At 38.2% G+C, this 23,115-nt stretch overlaps 3 protein-coding genes across 3 annotated transcripts in view; 1 reads left to right on the forward strand and 2 right to left on the reverse strand.

The window, feature by feature from the left end:
* Window positions 1-17,516, reverse strand: part of LOC125232228 (maternal protein tudor) — a 45,265-nt gene extending 27,749 nt beyond the window's left edge. Inside the window, 10 exon segments of the mRNA XM_048137869.1 lie at window positions 1,574-1,722; window positions 2,186-3,117; window positions 5,075-5,224; window positions 5,864-6,001; window positions 6,891-6,968; window positions 9,882-9,933; window positions 9,936-10,041; window positions 15,061-15,261; window positions 15,441-16,612; window positions 16,615-17,516. Of these exon segments, the coding sequence (XP_047993826.1) occupies window positions 1,574-1,722; window positions 2,186-3,117; window positions 5,075-5,224; window positions 5,864-6,001; window positions 6,891-6,968; window positions 9,882-9,933; window positions 9,936-10,041; window positions 15,061-15,261; window positions 15,441-16,612; window positions 16,615-17,344 (3,708 nt within the window). The 5' untranslated portion in view covers window positions 17,345-17,516.
* A 404-nt stretch (window positions 17,517-17,920) lies between these two features.
* LOC125231770 (protein JTB) lies at window positions 17,921-19,687 on the forward strand. Its single transcript, XM_048137339.1, has 4 exons — window positions 17,921-18,178; window positions 18,351-18,505; window positions 18,982-19,075; window positions 19,517-19,687. The coding sequence occupies exons 1-4, from the start codon at window positions 18,123-18,125 to the stop codon at window positions 19,680-19,682; spliced, it is 471 nt and encodes a 156-aa protein (XP_047993296.1). The 5' UTR covers window positions 17,921-18,122; the 3' UTR covers window positions 19,683-19,687.
* Window positions 19,688-19,865: 178 nt separating this feature from the next.
* LOC125231768 (tRNA (cytosine(38)-C(5))-methyltransferase) lies at window positions 19,866-21,362 on the reverse strand. The gene is made up of 3 exons (XM_048137338.1): window positions 21,190-21,362; window positions 20,633-21,108; window positions 19,866-20,324 (listed from the first exon to the last, which is right to left on the reverse strand). The coding sequence occupies exons 1-3, from the start codon at window positions 21,257-21,259 to the stop codon at window positions 19,866-19,868; spliced, it is 1,005 nt and encodes a 334-aa protein (XP_047993295.1). The 5' UTR covers window positions 21,260-21,362.
* Window positions 21,363-23,115: the final 1,753 nt, after the last annotated feature.

Below are 23,115 nucleotides of genomic sequence, written 5' to 3' on the forward strand. Positions count from 1 at the left end.
GTAAAAATATTATGCACTTAATCAACACAATTTTTTTATACATAATATTAAAATATGTTACAACATAAAAATGTTCTCATAGCAATATTATATAGGTATTAAGATTTATAAGATTGTAAGTATTAAGATTTTTAGTTATTAAGAACTATATTTGCAGTGCCCTTACAGGGTTCATAGCTGTGCTATACCTACTGAAATGTACCAACTTATGTACCTATGATAGCAATAAAGAATTACTGATTACTGATTATTACTTATGTGCAAACACTTTCCGTGGCGTTAATATTTTATACAGGCCAGACAGAGTTATTGAACAGAAAAGTGTCACTTAATTCCCTCCTAACAGGGCCGAAAAGTACCCTTTCTGAATGGGTGATGTGAAAAGCAGTAGGCGTCACACCGCAAACTCATTTCCTTTTTGAGCACTAACTACTTAAAGCAGACAATAAACCAACAATCTAAAGTTATTTGTTTAGGGCACAGGTCCTTCTCTAGTTCTCATCTGTAGGCAGGTGCGCTTATGAATCACTACTAGGAGTTAGCCTGTTTTCACATTACCCAATCCAATATCGGATGTCGGAAGGATTTCAATGGAAAAAATCCAAGACGACGCCTGTAATGTATGGGATATCGGTCCAACATCTGGTATTAGATCGAATAATGTGAAAACGTACTTATGGGTGCTAAAATGAGTAATAATGTTAATATAGATCAAGACAAATTTATGTTTATTACACTCTAATAACATGTAGTTGCACTTTTCAAAATTAATGGGATACACATTCTCTGTCCAAAATATCTCTGCATCTTTCATCAATTTCTTCTTCACAGGCATTGTGTTTGTCGCTGTTCCACATTTTGGCAAATTAGATGAACTAGCTCTTACAAAATCGCTAGTACCTATCCACGTTTTCCCAATTCAATGGGCTTAAAAATTGTAATCAGGTCCGGGGTTCAACGCAAAGGCCGTCGGCAGCAAGCAGGGCAAGCACACGTCTTCGTTAATGCAAGTAGAATCAGGTCCAGGGTTTAAAATCAAAGGTCGTCGTTTTAAGCCAGTAAAATCACGGTCCGGGGTTCGAGAGCGAAGGTAGTCGTAGAAGGAGGCAAAATCAGAGGCCAGGGAGAGAAAATGAGTCGAAAACAGTAATAAATAGTTCACCAGATATGGTTATGAATTCTCCGAGAAAAATGTCAAGCTGACAATCAACTGTCAGTGTCTGTGGCCAGCACAGATTAAATGGAATTTTTTAAAGACTAAGACAAATCTCATAACTGCCGAAGTGGGTCGTACGCGCAGTCGAGCAACACGTTTTTATTTTTATAAAATGTATGGTGCCACCAAAAAATCTGTAACTTTTTTCTGTAAATAGAAATGCTTATTCCTATCACCAGAAAAAATATCAGGCGATTTTAAAATTTTCAGACATCCCCCATTGTCAATATTTTATAAACAATCAATATATTCATTGATAAAACATTCATTTAGCTTTCATGCACTGGCTCATAGGTACAATACATGAAAACAACTCGAGTCTTTCACCTGCTGATTGTTGAAATAAAACTGTCTTACCAAGTTGACGTCAAAGTTTGCGATGGCTTTTTCAACCAGCTCCGCCTTCTCTAGATCGAGCTGCACATAGAACTTCTCGTAAGACTCGAAGTGAGTCACGCGGCACGGGATCTGCTGGCCCACTATGATGGTCAGGTCTATTGCCTCGTCTGAAAAATAAGGTGAATGTGATGTGAGCGTGTAAGGTGTAAGGTGAATGTGATGTGAATGTGATGTGAGCACTAACTTTTAGAAATCGTAGGGAGGACTACGACAAAAAAGGTTGCTTTGGACAAAATTTTAACTCTCCTCTAAAATAGTAAAGTATGTGTAAAACAATGATGAATGTCATGAATGTTATGTCAGGAGTCATCACAACCACGTAACCTTCGGTTTATCTGTTTGAAAAGCAGCGGTATATGTGTAAACGTGCATAGTCGGGTCCACACTGGGTGGGGCAATGTGTTCAAGCTATCAGTGTAGCTGTAGACGTGCCTACATGCGTGCATTGAACTTTTACCGAGCGACCACAGTGCCTCGCTCTATGTGGACCCGGCTTTCGAAATTCGGTGAGACATCTATAGCTGTAATTTAATTATAATTTCAACAGCAGTTTTGTAAAAAAACATTTACCTTTAAGTGCAACAGAAGATTGCTGCTCCGACAATGCAGCCAACTGTTTCTCCACCAGCATATCCGTGACACTGGCCCCGTTGTTCCACAGCGACACCTGATACTGTTCTTCCACACACTCCTGGAATACGCACTGGTACCGCGGCGCGTTGAAACACAAGTCTATCTCGGGGTTGGCCTTCCATTCGCCGTCTATCGGCGATACGCCGATCAAAGAGCAATGTATCGCCATTTTAGGCAGCTCTAGTAACTGTCTATCCAATTGCCAAATGTCTTTAGCGTCAACTAGTTGCTTATTCCCAAAATCAATGTACTGGACTATGAATTTGGAGAATGGTTGTACAGAGACGACAGTAGCTCGATACAAGACTCCATCGGCAGGGTACCTGGCGAGTACTGACGCGCCAACAGGCACGTTTCCTGAGTAGGATCTGACGCCCTTGTATAATTCTGGTATTTTGTGCATCATGTCCAGGAACTTGGGTTGGAGGGACATGATTTGCGTGTAGAAGCTCTTCGGGGATATGATCCAGGTGACGGACACCTCGTGTTGCGCTTCGGGTTCGATGTTGGGTTCTTCGAAGCGGGACTCTAGCGGGACGGGATCGGGGAGTTCCTTGTACTGCACTTGTGTGAACTTGCTGCGGGGTTTGTTGCCGGCGCGGCCGAAGCTTCTGTCTGAGTGTTTGTCGGTGTCGGAGCCGAAGGAGCGGTCAGCGCGGTCACGGGGTGTGAAGTTACTCCTCGTCCTATCTCCCCGGCTGTTCTCTCCCCTGTCTCGGAAGTCGCGCTTCTGGTTCCAGTCTTTCTTCTCGCCCCAGTCTCGGCGCTCGCCTCTGTTTTGCCCGAAGCGGTCGTTGCGGTTCTGTGTGCCGCTGCCCCAGTCGTCTTTCTTCTCCTCCCATTCGTCTTGCTTGTTGAATTTATTGTCACTGCAATGTAATGTGTTCATGTTAATTTTGTAACTGAGTGGCACAGTCAGCACACAAGCAGCTAATAAAAAAATACTCAGTGACTTCTAAAAAAATGATTAAATTAACATACCTACTTATTTAAACAGTATTTCTACTGTTGAGTCTTCAGACTGTTCAGAAAATAAAGTAATAGTAAGTGTTACACTTGTTACGTTTAGCAATATTTATAAATGCTGATGACTAGTTAATTTTGTTACAAAGACAAAGATTTATCTCTGTTATTTTAGGATTAAAAAAGGGATAAATTCTCCATCCTCGTTTAGTATGCCAGAACCATAAATGTGATTAATGTGAACAATTATTAGTTAATTTGAAGGATACCTCACTCTGCTCAAAACAGAGGAATTGTGAGACTGCCTTTACTTTTTTTTAACGAATCAAATATCATGTTAAACCTTACGACGCAATATTAATAAACCAAGTGAGATATCCTTCAATTACAGTGGTCAGATAATAAAAACAGTGATATTAAACTGAAAGTAATTTTTATTGTGATATTGCAACAACTAAAACAACCACAACCAAGCTGCAAAAAAAACAAGAACGAAGGAAATAACGAAACTCAGGCCGAGTGCAGGAATGATGAAGTGACAATTGCGTGAACATAAAGACGTGACGAGACTAGTTCATAGTGTTCATACAGACTATTATTGCATTTATTGCCCTAAAATCGTGTGTTTTTGGATACAGCATTTAATTGAAATAAAAGTGAAACTCCGTTATTAACTCTGACCGTCACAATCCACGAATTTTCTCTTTCCGAACAGACTCTAGCCGCGCATTCGTTTACGTCTATAGGGGTCATAGGAATAAGCTCTACGAGAGACAATTGTTTCGTAATTTTATTTGTATGTTTCCAATGAAAAGATGTAAAATTTTGTATATTATATTACCCCTGCAGGGTTAGCACATGATTGCCGCGAGAGTATGTCGCCGCGAGATAGACTACCCGTCCTTATGTCATTATTACAGTTAGAAGAAGACGTGTGATCTATCTCGCGGCGACATACTCCCGAGGCAATCATGTGCTAGGCCTACTGATAGAAAAGGGTTTACATGGGTCTAATTAGGTAAAAAAAAAAACCTTACGAATGAGAAATGGAACACTCGACATTTTATGGCAATAACAACCTGTATAATATTCCTTGTCTTCGTATAGAAAACATCGACACACGTCAAATAAACTCAGCACAAGAACGTCCAAGCGTGACCAAGCAAATAGGGCGGGGAAACTAGTGCACTGCCGATTTAATTATTATGCTTACATCGCGTACGTTTTTCATTTCATTGGCGATCACGAAGGTTGAATTATCGTTGAATATTTATACTGTACTTTAAAAAATAAAAATATTTTTTACATTTTGGGGTTGTTACAACGTTTCTTGGTTAACCAACCAAATTAAAAACCAAGTGGAACTAATACTGGGCGAACTGTTTTTAACTTTCTTATTTGGTCGTGTAATCTTTTCATTTACGGTAGGTAAATGAAAAGATAACACGATCTTTCATTTACGGTAGGTAAATGAAAAGATTAAACGATCTGGTTAAAGGAGCCATTTATGGGTAATTTTGTTTACATATGTATCCTGTATGTAATGGATATAATGGAAGAAAAAACAGGTGGGATGTGGGATAAGACAGTCATAATTTATTTTTACTCGGGAAAAGAGAAACAGTAGAGAAATTAATAACTCATTAAAATTGTCTATGGTTTTCATAGTTTTATTACTATTGGAGCTGCAAAAAAACTGTTAGGTAGCGGAGCTATTGTCAGTTCGGGACTCGTAAAATGCGTTTTGGGAACAAGAACTTCTTAATATTTAAAATTAGATTATGGTGGTGCAAAAGAAACATCGGTGCAACTATACACTACTCGCGTAAGCAAGGCAAGCACGATCACGCCACACCACGGTACCGTTTCAGCCGGTCCTGTATAGACCCCTTCGCCTTCTGCGCGTCGGCTGAGGCCGCTTCGGCAGCCTGTTTGAGCCTCTTGCCGACTCCTGAGCTGTCCTTGTGCTTCCAACCAGGCTTTGGACCCTTGTCGTTGTCTCTAGGCTTTCTTCTGTAGATTTATAGGGTAAACCATTCAAGTCTTGGCACGAGAATAGATGATGATACTGGGTTGTTTACCCTATTTGTAGTTCCTAAAAGGTAAACTAGACATTGTTTAGGAAGAAGATTCATCCTCTAAAAATTGACATTCAAATGAATGACTCTTTTTTTTTTTGGCAAAAGTATCCTTGTGTCAGTGTTTTGTGAATCTTTTTCCCTCAACTACATCAAACTTATTTTCTAGTTTTGAAATTTTGACATCATTTTTAATATATTACTAGGGATTTTTAGCAAGTTTTTACAAATATAGTTCGTGTGAATAATTCTGAAAATAAATATATTTAGGAACGTTGTTTAAACCTTAAATGTCTACGAAACTGCATCATGCGTGTCTGTTTCAAAAATATTTCGAGGTTACGCTCCTTAGATTAGCATTACTTCGAATTCCTCGCTATCGGTAAGCACGGCGAAACGTAGACTTCTAGTTTTATACTCTAGGAGCGGCAGTCAAAGGTCGATCGCACGTTTCAGCTCGATCCAGCGACCACGGTCCAGATAAGAGCATCGCTGATATACTATACGAACACTGTCGTTTCTAATCTTGTCTCTCACACTTGTACTCGTATAGCAGGAGTGAAAGAGACAGTACCTGTTGTCCCGGTTGTCCCTGTCGCGGAAGTGCGGGCGCGGCGCGGGCGCGGGCGCGGCGGGGGCGTCCTCCCAGTCGTCGCCGGCCGCCGCTGCTGGCGCCGGCGCCGGCGCGTTGTTCTCCCATGGCTTACCTCGTCTGAGACAATAAATTGATGTCAAGTTAGTAATTTATACTCTGACAAAAACCCCATATGGTCGCCGACCTCCTGGACGGAGATGGCACATGAAGAAGAAGAAACACCAGTTTGTAAAAAGAGAAGGGCGGAAATAAAAAAACATAGGAACAAAGAGTTGACTTCCTACTGAAAGACTGTCGGTGGCCGTACGGCCACATATTACGTCACGTCGAATTTCTATTCTAATTTTTGGACCCCCGACCCCCTATGTCACGCTTTTTTGTATCCCTTTAACATGGATTGTCACATTTAGTTTGACTCCCTTCTGCCCCTTAGTACGTTTTCACAATATCCGATCCGATATCGGAAGTAGGAAGGATTTCAAAGGAAAAAATCAAAGATGGCGGCGTAAATAAATGGGATATCGGATCGGATTAAATGTGAAAACGCATTTACGCCGTGACGTAATATATGGACATGACGCCTTGTGTCCTAGTGTAACTAGAGCAGATGGACCAAAGAGATTTTGTTGTTGATTTTTAGCGTGTGGCAGCAACAACATTATATTGAAAAATTGTTAAGACACAAAAATGTATTAAATGATTTTCCTGTGTATATGTTCTCAAAGCTGTGTATATGTACGCAAGCATAACATAATATGATATTAATTTGCACTAAAACAACCTAAAAATCAGCAATTCAATAGTATTATTTTATACATACACAATTGAGGAGACATTAACACATTGCTAACATAAGTAAGAACTGCGTTGTATTGAATAATAAAAAGCCATAAATCACACTTACAATATTGGACAGCAGTAACGGAAAAGATGCTTCACATGCAAATGCAACAAACATAAAACATCAGGATTCCATTATTGTAAAAACGAACATTAAAACACCTACCTTTCTCCCTTATCCGGCCTGCCTCCAAATTTGTCACTATTCCGGCCCGGCCCCGATCGATCGAACGGCTCTCTGTCTCTGTAATGATAATAATTCCTCGCCATTGTGGTATAACTACAAATCACACACTAAGACACATTTGCGTAGGTATGCACTACTTTATAAGGCACAAGATAATCCTAAATAGTCTTGCTGAAGCTGAGTAACCTAGGGTACAGTGAGCACTGGTCTAAAATTCACCCGCTAGGTGGCATCGGGGTTCAAAGAACCGAATTCAAGGTCAGCTGTGAGTCACGCAAGCCTATTTCACTAAAAAACGGAGGTACAAAAACTACTGTTAAAATTACAATTATGTTTCGTTCTCTCACTTTAGATGGGTTAGTGATAGTATGAACTGGATCAAATCATCTGCAATAGTATTTTATCAAAGGGATTGAGATAGATTTCGTAATATTGAAGATCTAGACTATCCAGAAACGATAATAGTTCCATATCAGTGAGAGATTTATCAAACTTCATTCCTAGATAAGTCAAGAATTAGATCAGCAAAATGTACTATAATATTCATTAGCAATATTTCCTATCTCAGTAATAAATTAATGCATTCAATGCTGCATCCGTGCGTAACATGCATTCATAAAAATAAGCGATTTACACACGCGTGCTCGTATGAACACCATAAAAGTAAATAAATTAAAATAGTTGTCGAACTGTATTCGTAACCAGTATGTACGTTATACAGGCGAGGTTTTTATATTGTTTACATGTAATAACAAAAAAATTAGGTTTCACAGCCAATTTAATTATGAAAATTAATAAGCGCAAACATAATACATACACGATACAGTTCTTTGTGCATTCGTCCGTAAAAATACTTCTACTACGAATAAATTCAATCAGACTGACGAATTTATACCAGTTTTTATTTGTGAATATGTTTATGCGTCCTATGTATACAATAAGCTACCTACCTACTAGTTTTAAAACAATAACAGAGCTGTCCTTAACACTGTACGACGAGAATATAATAAAATATGACCTTTCGACCATACATACTGCAAAGTTTAAAGCGATATGTGAGGCAAATTCGAGCGTATTCATCAGACCCTTTAGCACAACTTGCCCTGTAGCGCGCGAGTCCATACTTGAAGTCGCGCTTGATGTAATGACTCGCTCGATACAAGACAAGTTGTGCTAACGGGGCTGATCAGAATAATATCTGAATCGTATCAGTCATATTCGTTAGCCGGTAAATACTATGGAGATATTGGCACGGGCGAGAAACACACGATAACTAAACAATATGGTCAATATGATTCATATGCTCAATATGATTCATATGCTCAATATGATTCAAATGTCATTCTGATGTGCGTTCGATTGGCTTAAAGTACTTACGTATTATCTAAGCTAAGGCACGTCCGGTTTCAATAACAGCCAGTTTCATCAACCAGTTTGGTGCAACCATTATTTAGTACTAAAATTGTATAATATTGCATATTTTTTATTTGTATCAGTTTGTATTTCTTTCATCAATTTCATCATGTATAATTTTAGATGTACTTTGACATTTAGAGACATATTTAATTAATTATAGTAGCTTTTTACACGACTGCCCAAAGAAAAAGAGTGTATTGTGAGTTTCTTTTTACTTTAGATGAATTCAGATTATAGTTAGGTAATATAATGTTTACATGTAAAAGTGCCCCTGTGTCCTACTTGGTGAATAAATGTTTCTGATTTTTGATTTGTAACGAGTTACATGATTTATAGTAAAAATTCATTAAATAAGGAGAATCATACTCAATTTCATCACAAAGATATTTTTCAGTACAGATGGGGTTTTTTTTACGCACTAGTGCGAGAAGTGGTTCATTATATGCCAGGTCGAAACTTCGGAGGCTCATCTGTACTGAAAAACGTCGTACGATACACGTGCGAAAAGGAAATTCGTAACTCGTGTCGATTTGAAACACTCCCTTCGGTCGTGTTTCAATTTATCGCCACTCGTTTCGAACTTCCTTTTTTACGCACTTGTATCGTAATGTATTATATCATGATTTATTCTCACTGCAGCAATTTCGTTATCTAAGTCAAAGAGAAGATGCAATACGATTCGGCAAATAAGCCCCAGATAAAGATAAAACTGGAATGCAACTATAATTAACGAGTTTCAGATTACGTCTAACGGCTAACTAGGCACGAGATGTATTTATCGCTATACAATTAATTGACTGTGATTAACTGGTATTTTAGTAGATTCCACGTAAATGGAAAATGTTCATCAGATTCATGCCTTCATACATTTTCTACAGTAATAGTAAAAATGTCTTGTCCACATATTTTCTTCTGATTGTACACATGTTATGACTTATGAGCACAGGTGTGTTTAACTTTTAGAAATTATCTTCCTATCTTTCCGGATAGGTATCTGTCAGCATTTACTTCTTGAAATTGCTAATAAACTTTCTGAAATTTTTAATAAACTTTCTGATGAGCTAAGAAATATTGACGACATTAATAGTTTTAAAAGCAAGGTATTTAAATTTTTAATTGATAAATCTTATTATAGTATTAGTGAATATTTGTTAGATAATAATTCGTGATGATAACTGCACAGCATGCAGCACAGTACTTACTTAAAGTTGTACGCCTCACGGCACCACATAGTGAGACAAAAATGTACCTGTAATTATGTACCTATATATTACCTATGTTGGACAATTAAATGCTTTTACTTTTACTTTGCACTTGCAAAAAAAACTGGGTCATATTCATATCTGCATTTGTAACACTTTGAAGCAACACGTGCAAGATTCGAAGTGTTCTCGGAAATCTAGCTGCGATCCCATAATTATGTCAACTTGAAGAACTTTCATAGGAGGCCGGAAAACAACGAACTTCTCTGAAGATCTTTTTTCATTCGGACATGTTCTAGAGCCGCTTTGCTCACAGGCGTGGCCAGTAGTTTGAGGAGAAAGTAATGTTTACCTGTTTCGGAAGCTGCCACCGCGTTGCCCGAAGTCGTCATCCTCCCTTGGTCTCGGTCTTCTCTGAAGCTCTTTTCTCGTTTGAATCCTTTGCCGTGATCGCTTTCTGGCGAGCTGAACTGGTCTGGGGCCGCTTTACTCACTGGCGTGGTTGGTTTAGTCTGGAGACAATGTAATAATTAAGATCCAATTACAGCATAAAGATACCAGTGCTCTAAGATGTCACAGTCACAGGTCATCATTGTCGGAAGTTTTGCCCCGTCTGTGTCGGTGACATGAACGGCTATTAATTACTAGAAAGCACTTGGCCTTGGCGGACGACGACATCGACAACAGAATAAAAAAGGCGAGGGCTGCATTTGCTTAGTTGAAGGCCGTCTGGGAGTCAAAATGTGCTTACGCGTCGCATCAAACTTTCCCTCTTCGAATCTATAGTGAAATATGTGTTGTTGTTTGGCTGCGAGTGGAGAGTGACAAAGGGCCTAACGAAAAAGCTGCATGTTTTCGTCAACAAGTCCTCGAGGTTGATCCTTCGCATTCTCAGGCCAAGCACTATTCAATGATTCTAAACAATTTAATGATTTCAAATTAGTTACTAAGGTATGCAATTTGTGACTAGCCGGCGTAATGTAAGTACCTATTAACGAATACGTGAACAACGCAACGGCTCATGTTCACGTATTATTAATAGCAGACTTCACTCATTAGAATCGTCTTTGAAAGTATGCAGATAAAAAATAAAACAAAAGTTTTATCATTATGCAAAGTGCAGGCTGCGCGAGAGAAAGCTATTGAGCGCTTCTCGCTCTTGTTTTCCATTATACGAACGGGACCATCATATTTGGAGTCTGTCCAGGAAACATAAGGAAGTCGAATAAATTCTACGACTCTTCTCTTGTCGCATTGATTAGTAGTGAGCCCGTCCTTAGGGACTATCCATCAGATCCATCTACACACAGGCGATAATGTCTTAAGACGCGAAACGGACGCCAGCGCCTCGGGCGACGGACCCTATTAGCGACGCGTCGCCTGGGGCGCGTCTTACGTCCTTCCTATACAAAAATGTACCGAGGAGACGTTTTTAGGGTTCCGTAGCCAAAATGGCAAAAACGGAACCCTTATAGTTTCGTCATGTCCGTCTGTCCGTCTGTCCGTCTGTCCGTCTGTCACAGCCGATTTACTCGGAAACTATAAGTACTACAGTGATGAAATTTGATGGGAATATGTGTTGTATGAACCGCTACAAAATTATGACACTAAATAGTAAAAAAAAGAATTGGGGGTGGGGCCCCCCATACATGTAACTGAGGGATGAAAATTTTTTTTTTCGATGTACATACCCGTGTGGGGTATCAATGGAAAGGTCTTTTAAAATGATATAAAGTTTTCTAAAAAACATTTTTCTTAAAGTGAACGGTTTTTGAGATATCAGCTCTCAAAGTCGTAAAAAGTATGTCCCCCCCCCTCTATTTTTATAACTACGGGGTATAAAATTCTAAAAAAAATAGAGGTGATGCATGCTAATTAACTCTTTCAACGATTTTTGGTTTGATCAAAGTATCTCTTATAGTTTTTGAGATAGGTTGATTTAACTGTAATTTTGGTTTGCTGCTACGGAACCCTTTGTGCGCGAGCCCGACTCGCACTTGGCCGGTTTTTTAAATTACACTCGGGCGGCGCGGCGCTGACGTCCGTTCCGCGTCTTACGACGTGCGTCGCCTGAGTGTGGGTTGCCACTTAGGTAGACTAAAGACACAACAACAACAAAAAATATACACGTGCCACCCAACAAGGTTCCTTCGTCGACAGGGTGACAACCAGAATTAAGTAATTACTACTACAAACTCGGAGCTTCGTTCAACTATACTAGAACAAAACAAAGCTGAATTTTGCTTGTTTTCACGCAGTTTTGACTGTCATCTGAGTTCAAGTTAGAATTTCGTGTTTCACGAACGAGAAATCAAATGAAAGTAGCAGTAACAATTACTACCAATTTAGTATTTATGTAAGCAATTACCTAGGTACGTGACCGTTCATGTAAATTCTAGAATAGAATTACAGATTTCAGGAAACAGGTAGGTGTACTATTTGATGCCGGAAACTCGTTGCTTCGCGTTCAGTTTCAAATATCGAAAAATCGCGGATCCGATACAAACAAATAACGCACGTGAATAACGAACAGCTAACTAAAGAAAACTGCTAGATAGATTGAGTGATAATGTGGTTTGATGTGTACAGCATTAGCAAAAACTAATAAAACATAGAATCCGACCGAAACGGAACCTGAATTTTCGATTTTTCTCTTGTTTCGACCAAAACGGAACCTTTGGACGAACCATGATTTTATGCCGGAAGCTAAACTTCTACCGTGCGCAGCAGTACCGAAAATACAGCGGCCAAAAAAAGTTTGCTATATTTACGAGTTACGACCGTTGCTTCGGCCCTTCGGTTTTTATGCCGACACGTATATAGGTCTGTAGATCAGGTCCGAAGTTCAACGGTTACTCTTTCTGTCGAGTGGACGTTCTCTTAATCCATACTAATATTATAAATGGAAAAGTGTGTGTGTCTGTTTGTTTGCCCGTCTTTCACGGCAAAACGGAGCGATGAATTGACGTGATTTTTTAGGTGAAGATAGTTGAAGGGATGGAGTTATCATTCATCATTTATTTAACCAACTTAAATTTACAGAGAATCCAGGCATGCAAGTTATGGGTTAGATACATTTACAAACACTTAAAACTAACAATAAGCTTATATTATAACTAAAATCAATTAATATTAATAGATGTGGGAGTGGATATGGACGCGACGTGGATGGAGAGCGACGTTAGGCTACTTTTTGTCTCTTTCTAACGCGAGCGAAGCCGCGGGCAAAAGCTAGTAAATTATGAAATTGAATTTGTTACTATATAACATTTGAATACATAACAACCCGTTTACATTGATATTTAGCGTACTGACACTAATGTCTCACAGTGAGCCGTAAATTGTACGCCTAATCACGATATGATCAAATCGTCCGCTATTTAATAACATATAATTTAAACATGACATGAGTCATGGATTGGAAAGTCTTGAATTACGATGACTTAAGAGTTCTTTGAACCATGAAAGGTTAGATAATATGTGTGCAGTCTGATATTATGTCTACATTTAACTGAGGCGTTTGGTACGAAGCTAACGTTATTAGTTATCAGTGTTATCACTACGGAGTATATATCAAAGTCGCTTCAAATTGTTTGTGTCTATCTGTCCCTATTATGCATGCTTAGATCTTTAAACAGACGCAACGGATTAAATAGCAATTTTTTTTCAGTAGTTCAAGAGAAAAATCTACATGTAAAATACGGGTCGCTACTTATGGTACAAGTAAAGCTAAGGATTCGATGAAGGCTTAAGTGGAAGAACCTGATTGGTTTTATACTCTATTCTAGTTTTAATCTCAAAGCCAACTCGTACCAAATTACGGCGAGTATTATTACGCCTAAGTATTTACAACAGTTATACTATTTCGATCAATATTATACAGCCTACTTAAAGCGAATAACAATAGCCGTATGTATGCAGCAGATGAGTAAGCAACGAAATATGCTTTCATAAACAGTTATGTTCTAATCTCTAATCTAATGAACTTCTTTCAACGGCCATTAATACATTTCTTTTACGAAGGCATGTAACCGACTTGTAGGCCAATTTTCATTCTTCACTAATCATATCGAAACCTGGTAATTATGCTTAGAAGAGATATCAATCATGAACAACATATTACAATTGCTCAAGACAGTCAAGACATGAATCGAACGCTCAACATACCAATGTAACTCTACGAGATTACAAAGAGTATGTGATCGTAAAGTTCTTTTTAAATTGGTTCTTGGTTCAAATCGCTCGACTCTTTTGCACTTGAAAAGCGGTTGAATTAACATATAACGTTTAAAGACGCTTAACGTACGGTCACGTCAAATAACTATCAATTTGAACACCTGTATCGAAGCATACAAGATTGAAAATTGCGCAAATAAATTAGACATGATTGCGAAATGCACAAAAAGAGGGAAAGTAAGCACATATTATCGCGCTCTATTGCACATTACTAATTATTTGGTTAGAAAGAGACGGCTGCCGAATCCATCTTTGTCTAGTTGTCGTAATCAGGACGTCGCTGAATTTTGATTGGGCGTGTTAAACGCTTCGTTAAACTCGGTATGACTGAAGCTTTTCTTTTGCATGGAATCGATAGGTATTTCTTTTATTGCTTCTTTGCGATGTTTACTTCGTTGGCGTTATCAACAATATTAGTATAGGTCTATAGGTCAAACTTGTTAAAGATGAATTCTTTCCGAGCTTATAGCGCTCGTTTATAAAATAAACCCTTCTGAAAAGTTTGGGACTTCTCCCGGCATATCTTCCTCCAAACGTGTAAATTGTGTACAATGTACATAAATACTCAGTTGAGTCTGTTTATTTGTTTAAATCTATACATTTTTTGTTAATGGTGAAGTTCTCTGAGACATAATTGAAATTTCTTGTGAGATACCTGTACAAAATTAATTTTGACTAAAAGTTGGAAAAACTTCACCCCATGCTCAGATGTAGATTACTAAACAAATACCAATGCTGCAATGGGGGTAAAAACACGGAATATTAATAAACTGTGAGTCTAGTGAAAAAGGGTATAACTCAAATTGACTCTGTGAAAAAGGTCACAAGTCCGAGGTGGGACTTGTGCCCTTTTTCACCGAGTCAATTTGAGTTATACCCTTTTTCACTAGACCCACAGTTATATTATTACAAGTAAAATAAGTTTCTTTGCAAAAATAAAATTTTTGGAACAAGCTTTTATCACCGACTGTACCTTTCTTTCAACAGTCATCTATTGTTCTCCAAAACGTTTCTAAAAACCCCTTACTCGATGGGAATACGACGTTTCATAACAGAGTTCCTATGACCACCTTTCTGCTCCATCATCAGATCAGCTCCATGATACCATAATATTGCATTGTCACATGATTTACATATGTGTGCAAAATTTCAGCTCAATCGGACACCGGGAAGTGGGTTGAATTTAGCTTCTATGTTTTGACGCACACTAACATACTAACAAGGCAAGTTGAATAAAAGCTTGTAAATAGAAAAAGTATAGGGAATTGGAGCTGATAATAATTGCTTAAACTTACCTCAACATTGCTTCTAGGCTGCGACAGCTGGTTCATCTTCCTAGCTACATCCAGGGGAGGGTTGTTTGTGTCATCCACTAGAGATACCAGCATGGTGTCACTGGACAGGACTCCGACTACATTGGCAGTCAGCGTCTTTTCTAATGCCAGCATTTCAAGCTGGTTCGAGGTCTTGCTTTCCACTGGTTTGTTCTCAAAACCCTACAAGTAAATCATTGTTTAATATACAGTTGAGTTAGAATAGAACTAATAATTAATTTTTATACTATGGCCAAGTAGTGCTCATTTAGTAAACATGTTTTTGTGAACATTAATACCTAATATTAGCAGTGAAACTTTTGAACCAAGCTGATATATAGGTTAATACAAGTAATACTTACTTTCAAGGCACATTTCATGGCTTGTGCTGGCAGTTTTAGCAGGTCTGCAGTAATGGTTCTCAGATCAGAAACATTAACTTCTTGCTCATTGCCATAGTCCACATACGCCACAAGGATTCTTTTGTTATTACTCCCAAGAACCTTGGCCCTGTACCATTTGCCATCATCAGGGAACCTGGCACAGCAAGCTGTACCCACAGGTAACTCTCCAGGGGATGAGGTGCCCTCACAATGGACTTTCACCGCTTCCATCACAGCAGTCAAGTCATCAATCTTGTCTGATAGTTGGACATAGAATTTAATGCAGCTGTCTACATATGACACCAGTACAGAGGCTCTGCTGCCTAATGGAAGCATTTCCATCCACCTGAACTGAAGCTTGTCTTTGACATTGGCTAGCAGCAAGTCTAACACATTCTTGTTGTCCAAGTACAGTTCTCCATACTGTATTAATGGGGGACCTTCCGGAGCAACCACTCGCAGAGTCATCACTTTCCCATTCACAAGTTGCTTAAATGCCTCATTCAAGTATGGCCCCTTCTGCAACTTCTTCACACCAGATAAGCAGAATCTCATAGCAAATACATTAGGCTTGACAAACTCTTCTGGGATGTCAAATATGTCATAGTAAGATACCATTTCTGTATCACCAAAGTCTACAAAGAATAGTTTGCACTGTGAACCTGATAGGTTCATGACTATTGCCCGGCAAATGATTCGGTCTCCAGACATTCTGCCCAAGCATACCGTTCCTATCATGGGAGGCTCAGTGAGGCTACTATGTGGCCTTTTATTTATGTCATCCATCATATCTTGAAGTTTCTTAGCATCTGTCACTAGCTGCACTGCAAAGAGCTCTGGTCCCTCCTCTGCAAATGACACAAACACTTTGTGCTGTGTATTGACTTCTAATAGGCGACTCTTGTAAGTAGCTGACTTTTTGGGGGACAAACTTTTGTTAAGAGCTGGAGCTGCTGAAGGAGGGGTGGATATTTGGACAGGTGGAGAGTTTAGAGCCACTTGGGGCTGTCTTATAGGCGCTTTAAGGTTCACTGGGCCTCTTGAAGCCTTATTGACTAGCAGCCTCTGGCTAATGGCTGATGGTGGAGGCACTATAGCACCATTGAAGGGCACACTGGCATTCTGCTGCAATCTCATTGCAGACGCAGGTTGGATGGGAAGTTCTGGTTCATCAGAAATGGTACATGTTCAGCATACAGTGTTGAATCAGATATCAAATTTGGTGCCCAGTTTAGCCCTTGTTGGCCCTCAGTTCCCACGGGCTGCAGCATCAGCACTTCTTGTTTTGCTACTGGCACAGCTATACCAAATCTGTTCGAAACAAGATGTGTTGAGAAATCGTTTCCCTTGAATTGTATGGAAATAATGGGCAGTGTGCGGGTTTGGCCCTCAACAGTAGCAGGGTATTCTGCATAACACAACAAGCTTTGAAGTTTGAGCAGCAGCGGCTCGTCCCAGCGGCCGGAGGGATGCATAATGCGACTTAGGTAGTAGTCAGTCGCCTGGCCCCGAAGCTGAAGAAACATCGGATCATACTTGTCCAAAAATCGTATAGCACTGAGAGAAATAATGTCTTTGTTACCGTAGTCTATGAAATGCACGCCCACTAAACCGGTAGACAGATTCGTCGTGTTTATTATCTTCGCTCTGTAGTATGTTCCATCTTTGTATTTGGCGGCACATATTACACCTTCATGGATAGCTGCCGGAGGAACTACGCCAATGCCCTTTTCCAAGTTTTCGCGAGCCGATTCGAATAGGCTCTCCACCATTAACGAAGACTGTTGGTCGAGCTGGCCGCTTATCTTCAGAAAATGACCCTCTCCATCCACATGGGTCACATAAAGTCGAAACGGCCTTTGTAATTCCGTTGGCGAAGCCATTGCATAAAACTTCTATTTGGCTATATCGATTAGAAATTTTCAAATTACACACGAAATCACATAACTAAATAGAAAACAGATTCGCTCACCGTACTTCGACAGAACTTATGATAAAAACTGCCGCTCTCTTTTTTCCGTTTACGTTTTTAACAAATATGGCGGGCAGACTGCACAGGCGCCGAACATAGAGTAAAGTTTTATATTTTTGTTTTTGTGTTTTTTTTTGCTCATCATGTTTCGAATGGAGTGTTTAACTTTACCCCGTTTAAAACAATGCCTTAAATAGTCTAATATGTCAGAAGCGTTCAAATACTAGATTATCATTAAATTTGATACATTTTGTAAAACGATTATTAGTACCTTCTTACAAAAATCCTTATGAAATAATGTAAGAGACGTAAAACAATTAAAAACCATGTGATTACTGTAAATTTCTCGTAATTGTAGTCATTCTTTTTTCGTAAATTATTTTGTTGCATTTTCTTTCTTTCTTCTCGTAGTATCTAAACACACTTTTCAAAGTATGTTGGCAGTATTGCCTCAGTGTCACTGTCACTGTCAAAAACTCCAAGACGTCACAGTGCTGATGAAAGAGATTTTTTTATATTTATTTTGTGACGTGTTTGGACAAAAGCGAAGAGCGTATTTAAACAATGAGATACATGTAAAACGAAAACACACCATTACATTATCTGAGTCCTGATATAACACCCACATGATTCAAATACTAAATTAAAATACCATTGAATGAAAATTCGAGCTTGCTGCAACTGTAACAATGATTGAGACTTGTTCTAAGAAATGTATGCTCTTTGGGACGGTTTCCCTTGGAATGTAAGTGTTTACAACGTTTAATCCAAATAAATAACAACGCTTTAGTTTCACAACAAGCAAATATCGAAACACAAGTAGTTTATTTAGTGGAAAATACTTGGGAACTTATGCAATACACTGTTCTAGTAATTGTACACTTATATTTTCTAATTTGGAATGCCATTTCTTTTAGATTAACGATTGTTATCTTGATTTTGGAGTCCCATTTGGCTGACTCACTATCAGGAAGTCATAAGATGAAGAATAAGACATTTCCTACGGAGAACAACTCGACATGCTGGCAGCATCAAAAATATTCGATTATTAAAGAATGTCATCCTTGCTCAGGTACTTTTTTTTGTTTGTTAAACATAGAATTTATAAAGCAATTGGTAAAAATCTGATAAAAATCTCTTACATGCAACAAATCACATGGAATTTTAAATATGTTGATGGTTTTAGTTGGTTTGGTAGAGGCCTTTATTAAGTAGAGCATCTGAAGGTGTTATAAACTTGCAATTACTATCATAATATTCTGATTCTTTCTTGAATCTAAATTGAAATCTTTAAAGCTCAAGGCCTCTTAATATTATTTGCAATAGCATACAGTAAACGGCCATAAAGAATGCACATCAGTTTTTCGTCATTGTATAGTGTTGTCTCTTTCTTGCTTATGTGACATTAATTGTCTCTTTCCAAAGACCAATGTGCATTCTTTATGTCCGTTAACTGTAATACAAAATTAAACATAGTTATACTTATTAATCAAAATCCTTATATTACTATGTTATTTTTTTTTAATTAATAACATTTTTTCTTTCCAGATTTTGAAATTAAAAGTAAGAGTATAGGTGTCTGTATACATACAAGCTTTAAGGAAATACTTAAATGTGCAAATGGAGAGACAGTCACCAGAAGGTAATGTTGTTTATTTTTACCACTAATAATTGTTATTAATGCTGCTAAAAATTTGATGACCATAAAGTTCAATACAAAGTCCCGAGCCGCATCTGTCTGTGTGGGTTTGCTTGCGTTAAACTCAAAAAGAACTGATTGGAATTCCATGCAATAATTTTTGATTGCCAGTTTGACAAGGATTTATTTTCTTATATGTGGTCTTCCGTATAGAAGGATCCTTATGTCACTAATACAATAAATTCCTTTCCATTTGATATTACCACAAGATCTCTTTTTTTATTATTATGGACTGATGGCGATTGACCCTAGTCACACCGTCGTCTCTTTTCCCTGGATTACCACAAATTTTAGAGGATTATGGACTGAATTGTTCTGCATAATGCTGTGTAAGTCAAATTGCCAAGTTGCATGAGAATTTAACCAAATCATTGTCTTTTCCAGCTGTGACAGAGTGGCCTATCTGGAAGAGAGGGCCTTCTGGAAATTCACAATCTGGTCCTTTGTGATTGGATCTGCATCCTCAATCGCAGTCATGCTACGGACCAGGGTTCTGAACTACAGGGCGAGACGGAAGGCGCGGATAGCCCTTAGCAATGGAGCTATATAGTCTTGAAATCTGTTTTTATTTGACATAATAACTTTTAAGTTGGGACTCAAATAATCATGTAACATTCTAACCTCCAGTTTTAATCTAATTTTATATGACTAAGTTCCAATTTAAAAGTTATTATGTGTAATAATCGTGAAAATATAAACCAGTATATTTATTTGTATGAATAAAAGTCAATAATCAATCTACTAATATTTTTAATAACTCTGATATCACTTTGACATTCACACTATTACCTAATAATCTGTAGCATTGTTTTATTGATATGGTTTTTGGGAACTCGTAACTTTTAGGAAAAGCCATGAGCTGTGACACTTCTTTAGGAGTAAAGAACCTTAGCTTAAGGTCTTTTAGGGAGGTGACAAAATCAGTGCTGCCAACTTCATAAGTATTTGCCTCTTTGTAGTGTTTATCCACTGTTTCTGGACTTGCATCCGTGAATACAGAACCTGTGCCTTCAACATAGTGTGTGTATGCTTTTGTGAAGCAGCAGGACCTTCTGGAATTTTTGTAGCATATATCGAAGATGTTGGCCCTTTTTAGGAACTTGTCGGGTATCAAGTACCTCTCTGGTACATTTTCTTCAAGTACTTCGCTAAGCATAAATGGGTTGTCATAATCTTTTGGAAGTCTGTTCATCTGAAAAAATAAAACAGTTTGAATATTATTCATTTTACAAAATAAAATCACATAATTATTTAAAAATTAGAGGATGTAATAAAGAACTTTAACACTTTCGCAACCAAGAACCCGTCTAGTGGGCACTCGTCAACTTTGCTCAGATGCCGGAAAACCCGCTGGGCGGGTTCTCACCATACAAGCGGTTATAAATTACGACCGGTTTCTGATGTAGTGTGTCATTTTTAGTCTGGTAGTGAAAAAAAATAAGTTTTTATAAAGGAGTAAGTAACGTTAAAAATACAAGACTCGGGCATAGAGTTACTTACTATTTCATCCCTTCTTTTGAAATTCCAAGTAGAGTTCCGCCTTGCTAAACAATAATACCTAAGTCTGGAATTGGGCACTCCCACAGTAGATGGACAGACAAGGAATTCTTGATATACGAATTGGCATTCCTGTAACTTCTCTATAAATAAATCCCTGACAGCCGAACATTCAAACCCTTTTACATTTTCCATTAAGATGTACTCCACATTATCCAACTGGCCCAGTATATCAAGTAAGTAAGTAAATGAGTTAGTTCTTGGATCATTTTTGTCCAGGAACTTCCCGTTTCTAGTGAAAGGTTGACAAGGCGGAGACATAAGTATCATATTTATGTTCATTTTCTTTATTTCTTCTGGTTTGATAGATTGGATATTCCGGTTCAGAAGATTAGTCTCAGGGAAGTTGTGTTTGTAGACATCGTTAGCAACGGTATTTATATCAACTGCGGCGACTATCGTCCCTGGTATACCAGAATCTGTAATGTTTTCATGAAACGTTAGCTCAGTAACCTCAGCTCAGATACGTACTGCATATAATTTATATTTTGTTGAACTACCTTGCCATGCATTATGCATGCCTCCAATACCACTGTATAGTTCTAATATCCTGTGAGTCATGTTTTTCATTAATATCTCAACAATGGTAACCACACTGTGCCTTACTCTAAATCTAATATAAATTCAAGTATATCAAGCAAGGCATGACAATGACACTGACAGACCTTCATCCTTCATCGTCACACCAAATGTCAAATGACAGCTCAAGATTGGTAATGTTGGCATTATGTGTTGTACCTGATGTTGCCAGATGTAACAGTCAAAAAACCAACATCAGCTGAAAAATGTGTTGGTTATTTTTTTGTATTTCTACTTGGTAATCTGATAAATTTTAGTATTTGTAAAAACTTTATTAGTAGACTTTCAACTTCAATGTTCCTGTATGTATTTTTAGTTGAAATTTGATTACTTAACGATAACTGATTTTTTAATTTATCTCTTTCTCTCTCGTTTCGATCTTCCTCTTTTTCGCACTTGTATCGAAATGTACTATTAAAGCTACTTTTATTACTTACTCTACTTGTTAGCCTCTAAGGCCGGCAACTGATACTGACAGATCTGTCAGTGTCAGTTTGCATAAAAATCTTTTTGACGTGATAACGTCTAATAACTCGTTACTACGGGCTGCATGCACGAAAAAGATGACGTCATTGTCCCGTTCCTCAAGGCCACCAAGCAAGAGCAAGTGGTTTGTGTATGGACGGTTGGGGTATAAGCAAAAGGGGCCCGATTTTAGGACTTAGGAAATTTTTGTTAAAAATTTTCATTTATTATTTTTGAGTGATTGTAATTTAAAAAAAATGAAAGATTGCATTAAAACAAGCATCTTTTATAGAATGAAGTTGCTTGAAAAACCTACTTATTTAGGAGTTAGAGCAGTACGAAGTTGCGAATTTTCCCATAGTATTTACTAAGGCGCCAGAGACTTAGAAAATTTACGATGATTTTTTTTACCAATATAACCTATGTTAATATTGATAAATCATATAGAACACGTCTAAATAAGGATGTTTTGTTTTATAAACTTTTTCTTTTCCATTAATATTTACTGAGATATTAGGGTTCTAAGATTAGTAAATGGCACTAGCACTTTAATAAAGTTAACGCGTGTCTCGCAAACGGTCTAGGATACAAAATGACGACTTTTATATAGGTATAGGTTAGGTTCGTTAGGTATCTTCAAACGGCCGAAGGCTCCTATTCTGTGCAGTTTCTGTAATAAGCGGGGCTCCGTCGATATCGCTTTCTGACTCTGGCGCCTTAGTAATGCTATGGGAAAATTTTGCAACTTTGCACCACTCTAACTCCTAAATTAGTAGGTTTTTAAAAAAACTTTAATTTATAAAAGATGCTTATTTTAATGCATTCTTTCAAATAAGAACAAAAAACGTGAAAAAAGTCCAGAATCGGGCCCCTTTTGCTATACTCTGACCGCCCCTGTCTATACTACTGTAATGTTTAACGTTATCACGTTAAACTACCGTCCGTAAACCGACTTTACAGACAACCAATTTTTAAGATTATGAATTTTTAAGACTGTCTGTTGCCGGCGTAAGCCTCCCCACAGACGAGTCTAAAGCTAGGAACACAATACGCGGACGTCCGTCGTAAATCGACCGCGGACGGGAATCTGGACATTGGAAATACACATAACCGTGCAAACTATCGGTCGACGGACGCGGACGTGGCCTTGAGCGCATGGACGTCCGATCGAAATCTGGCTCGCTGGATCTTTTGTTCCGTGCACACTGATAGGTCGCGGTCGCGGTCGTTTTACGACGGACGTCCGCGTAGTGTGTTCCGAGCTTTAATTTTCATAATCTTAAAAAAAACTTGTATGCAAATTGACAGTTCAAACTGACACTGACAGATCTGGCAGTGTCAGTTTGCATACAATTTTTTTTTAAGATTATGAAAATTAAGAC

The sequence above is a fragment of the Leguminivora glycinivorella genome, chromosome 12, assembly GCF_023078275.1.
Source record: "Leguminivora glycinivorella isolate SPB_JAAS2020 chromosome 12, LegGlyc_1.1, whole genome shotgun sequence".
NCBI lineage: Eukaryota > Metazoa > Arthropoda > Insecta > Lepidoptera > Tortricidae > Leguminivora > Leguminivora glycinivorella.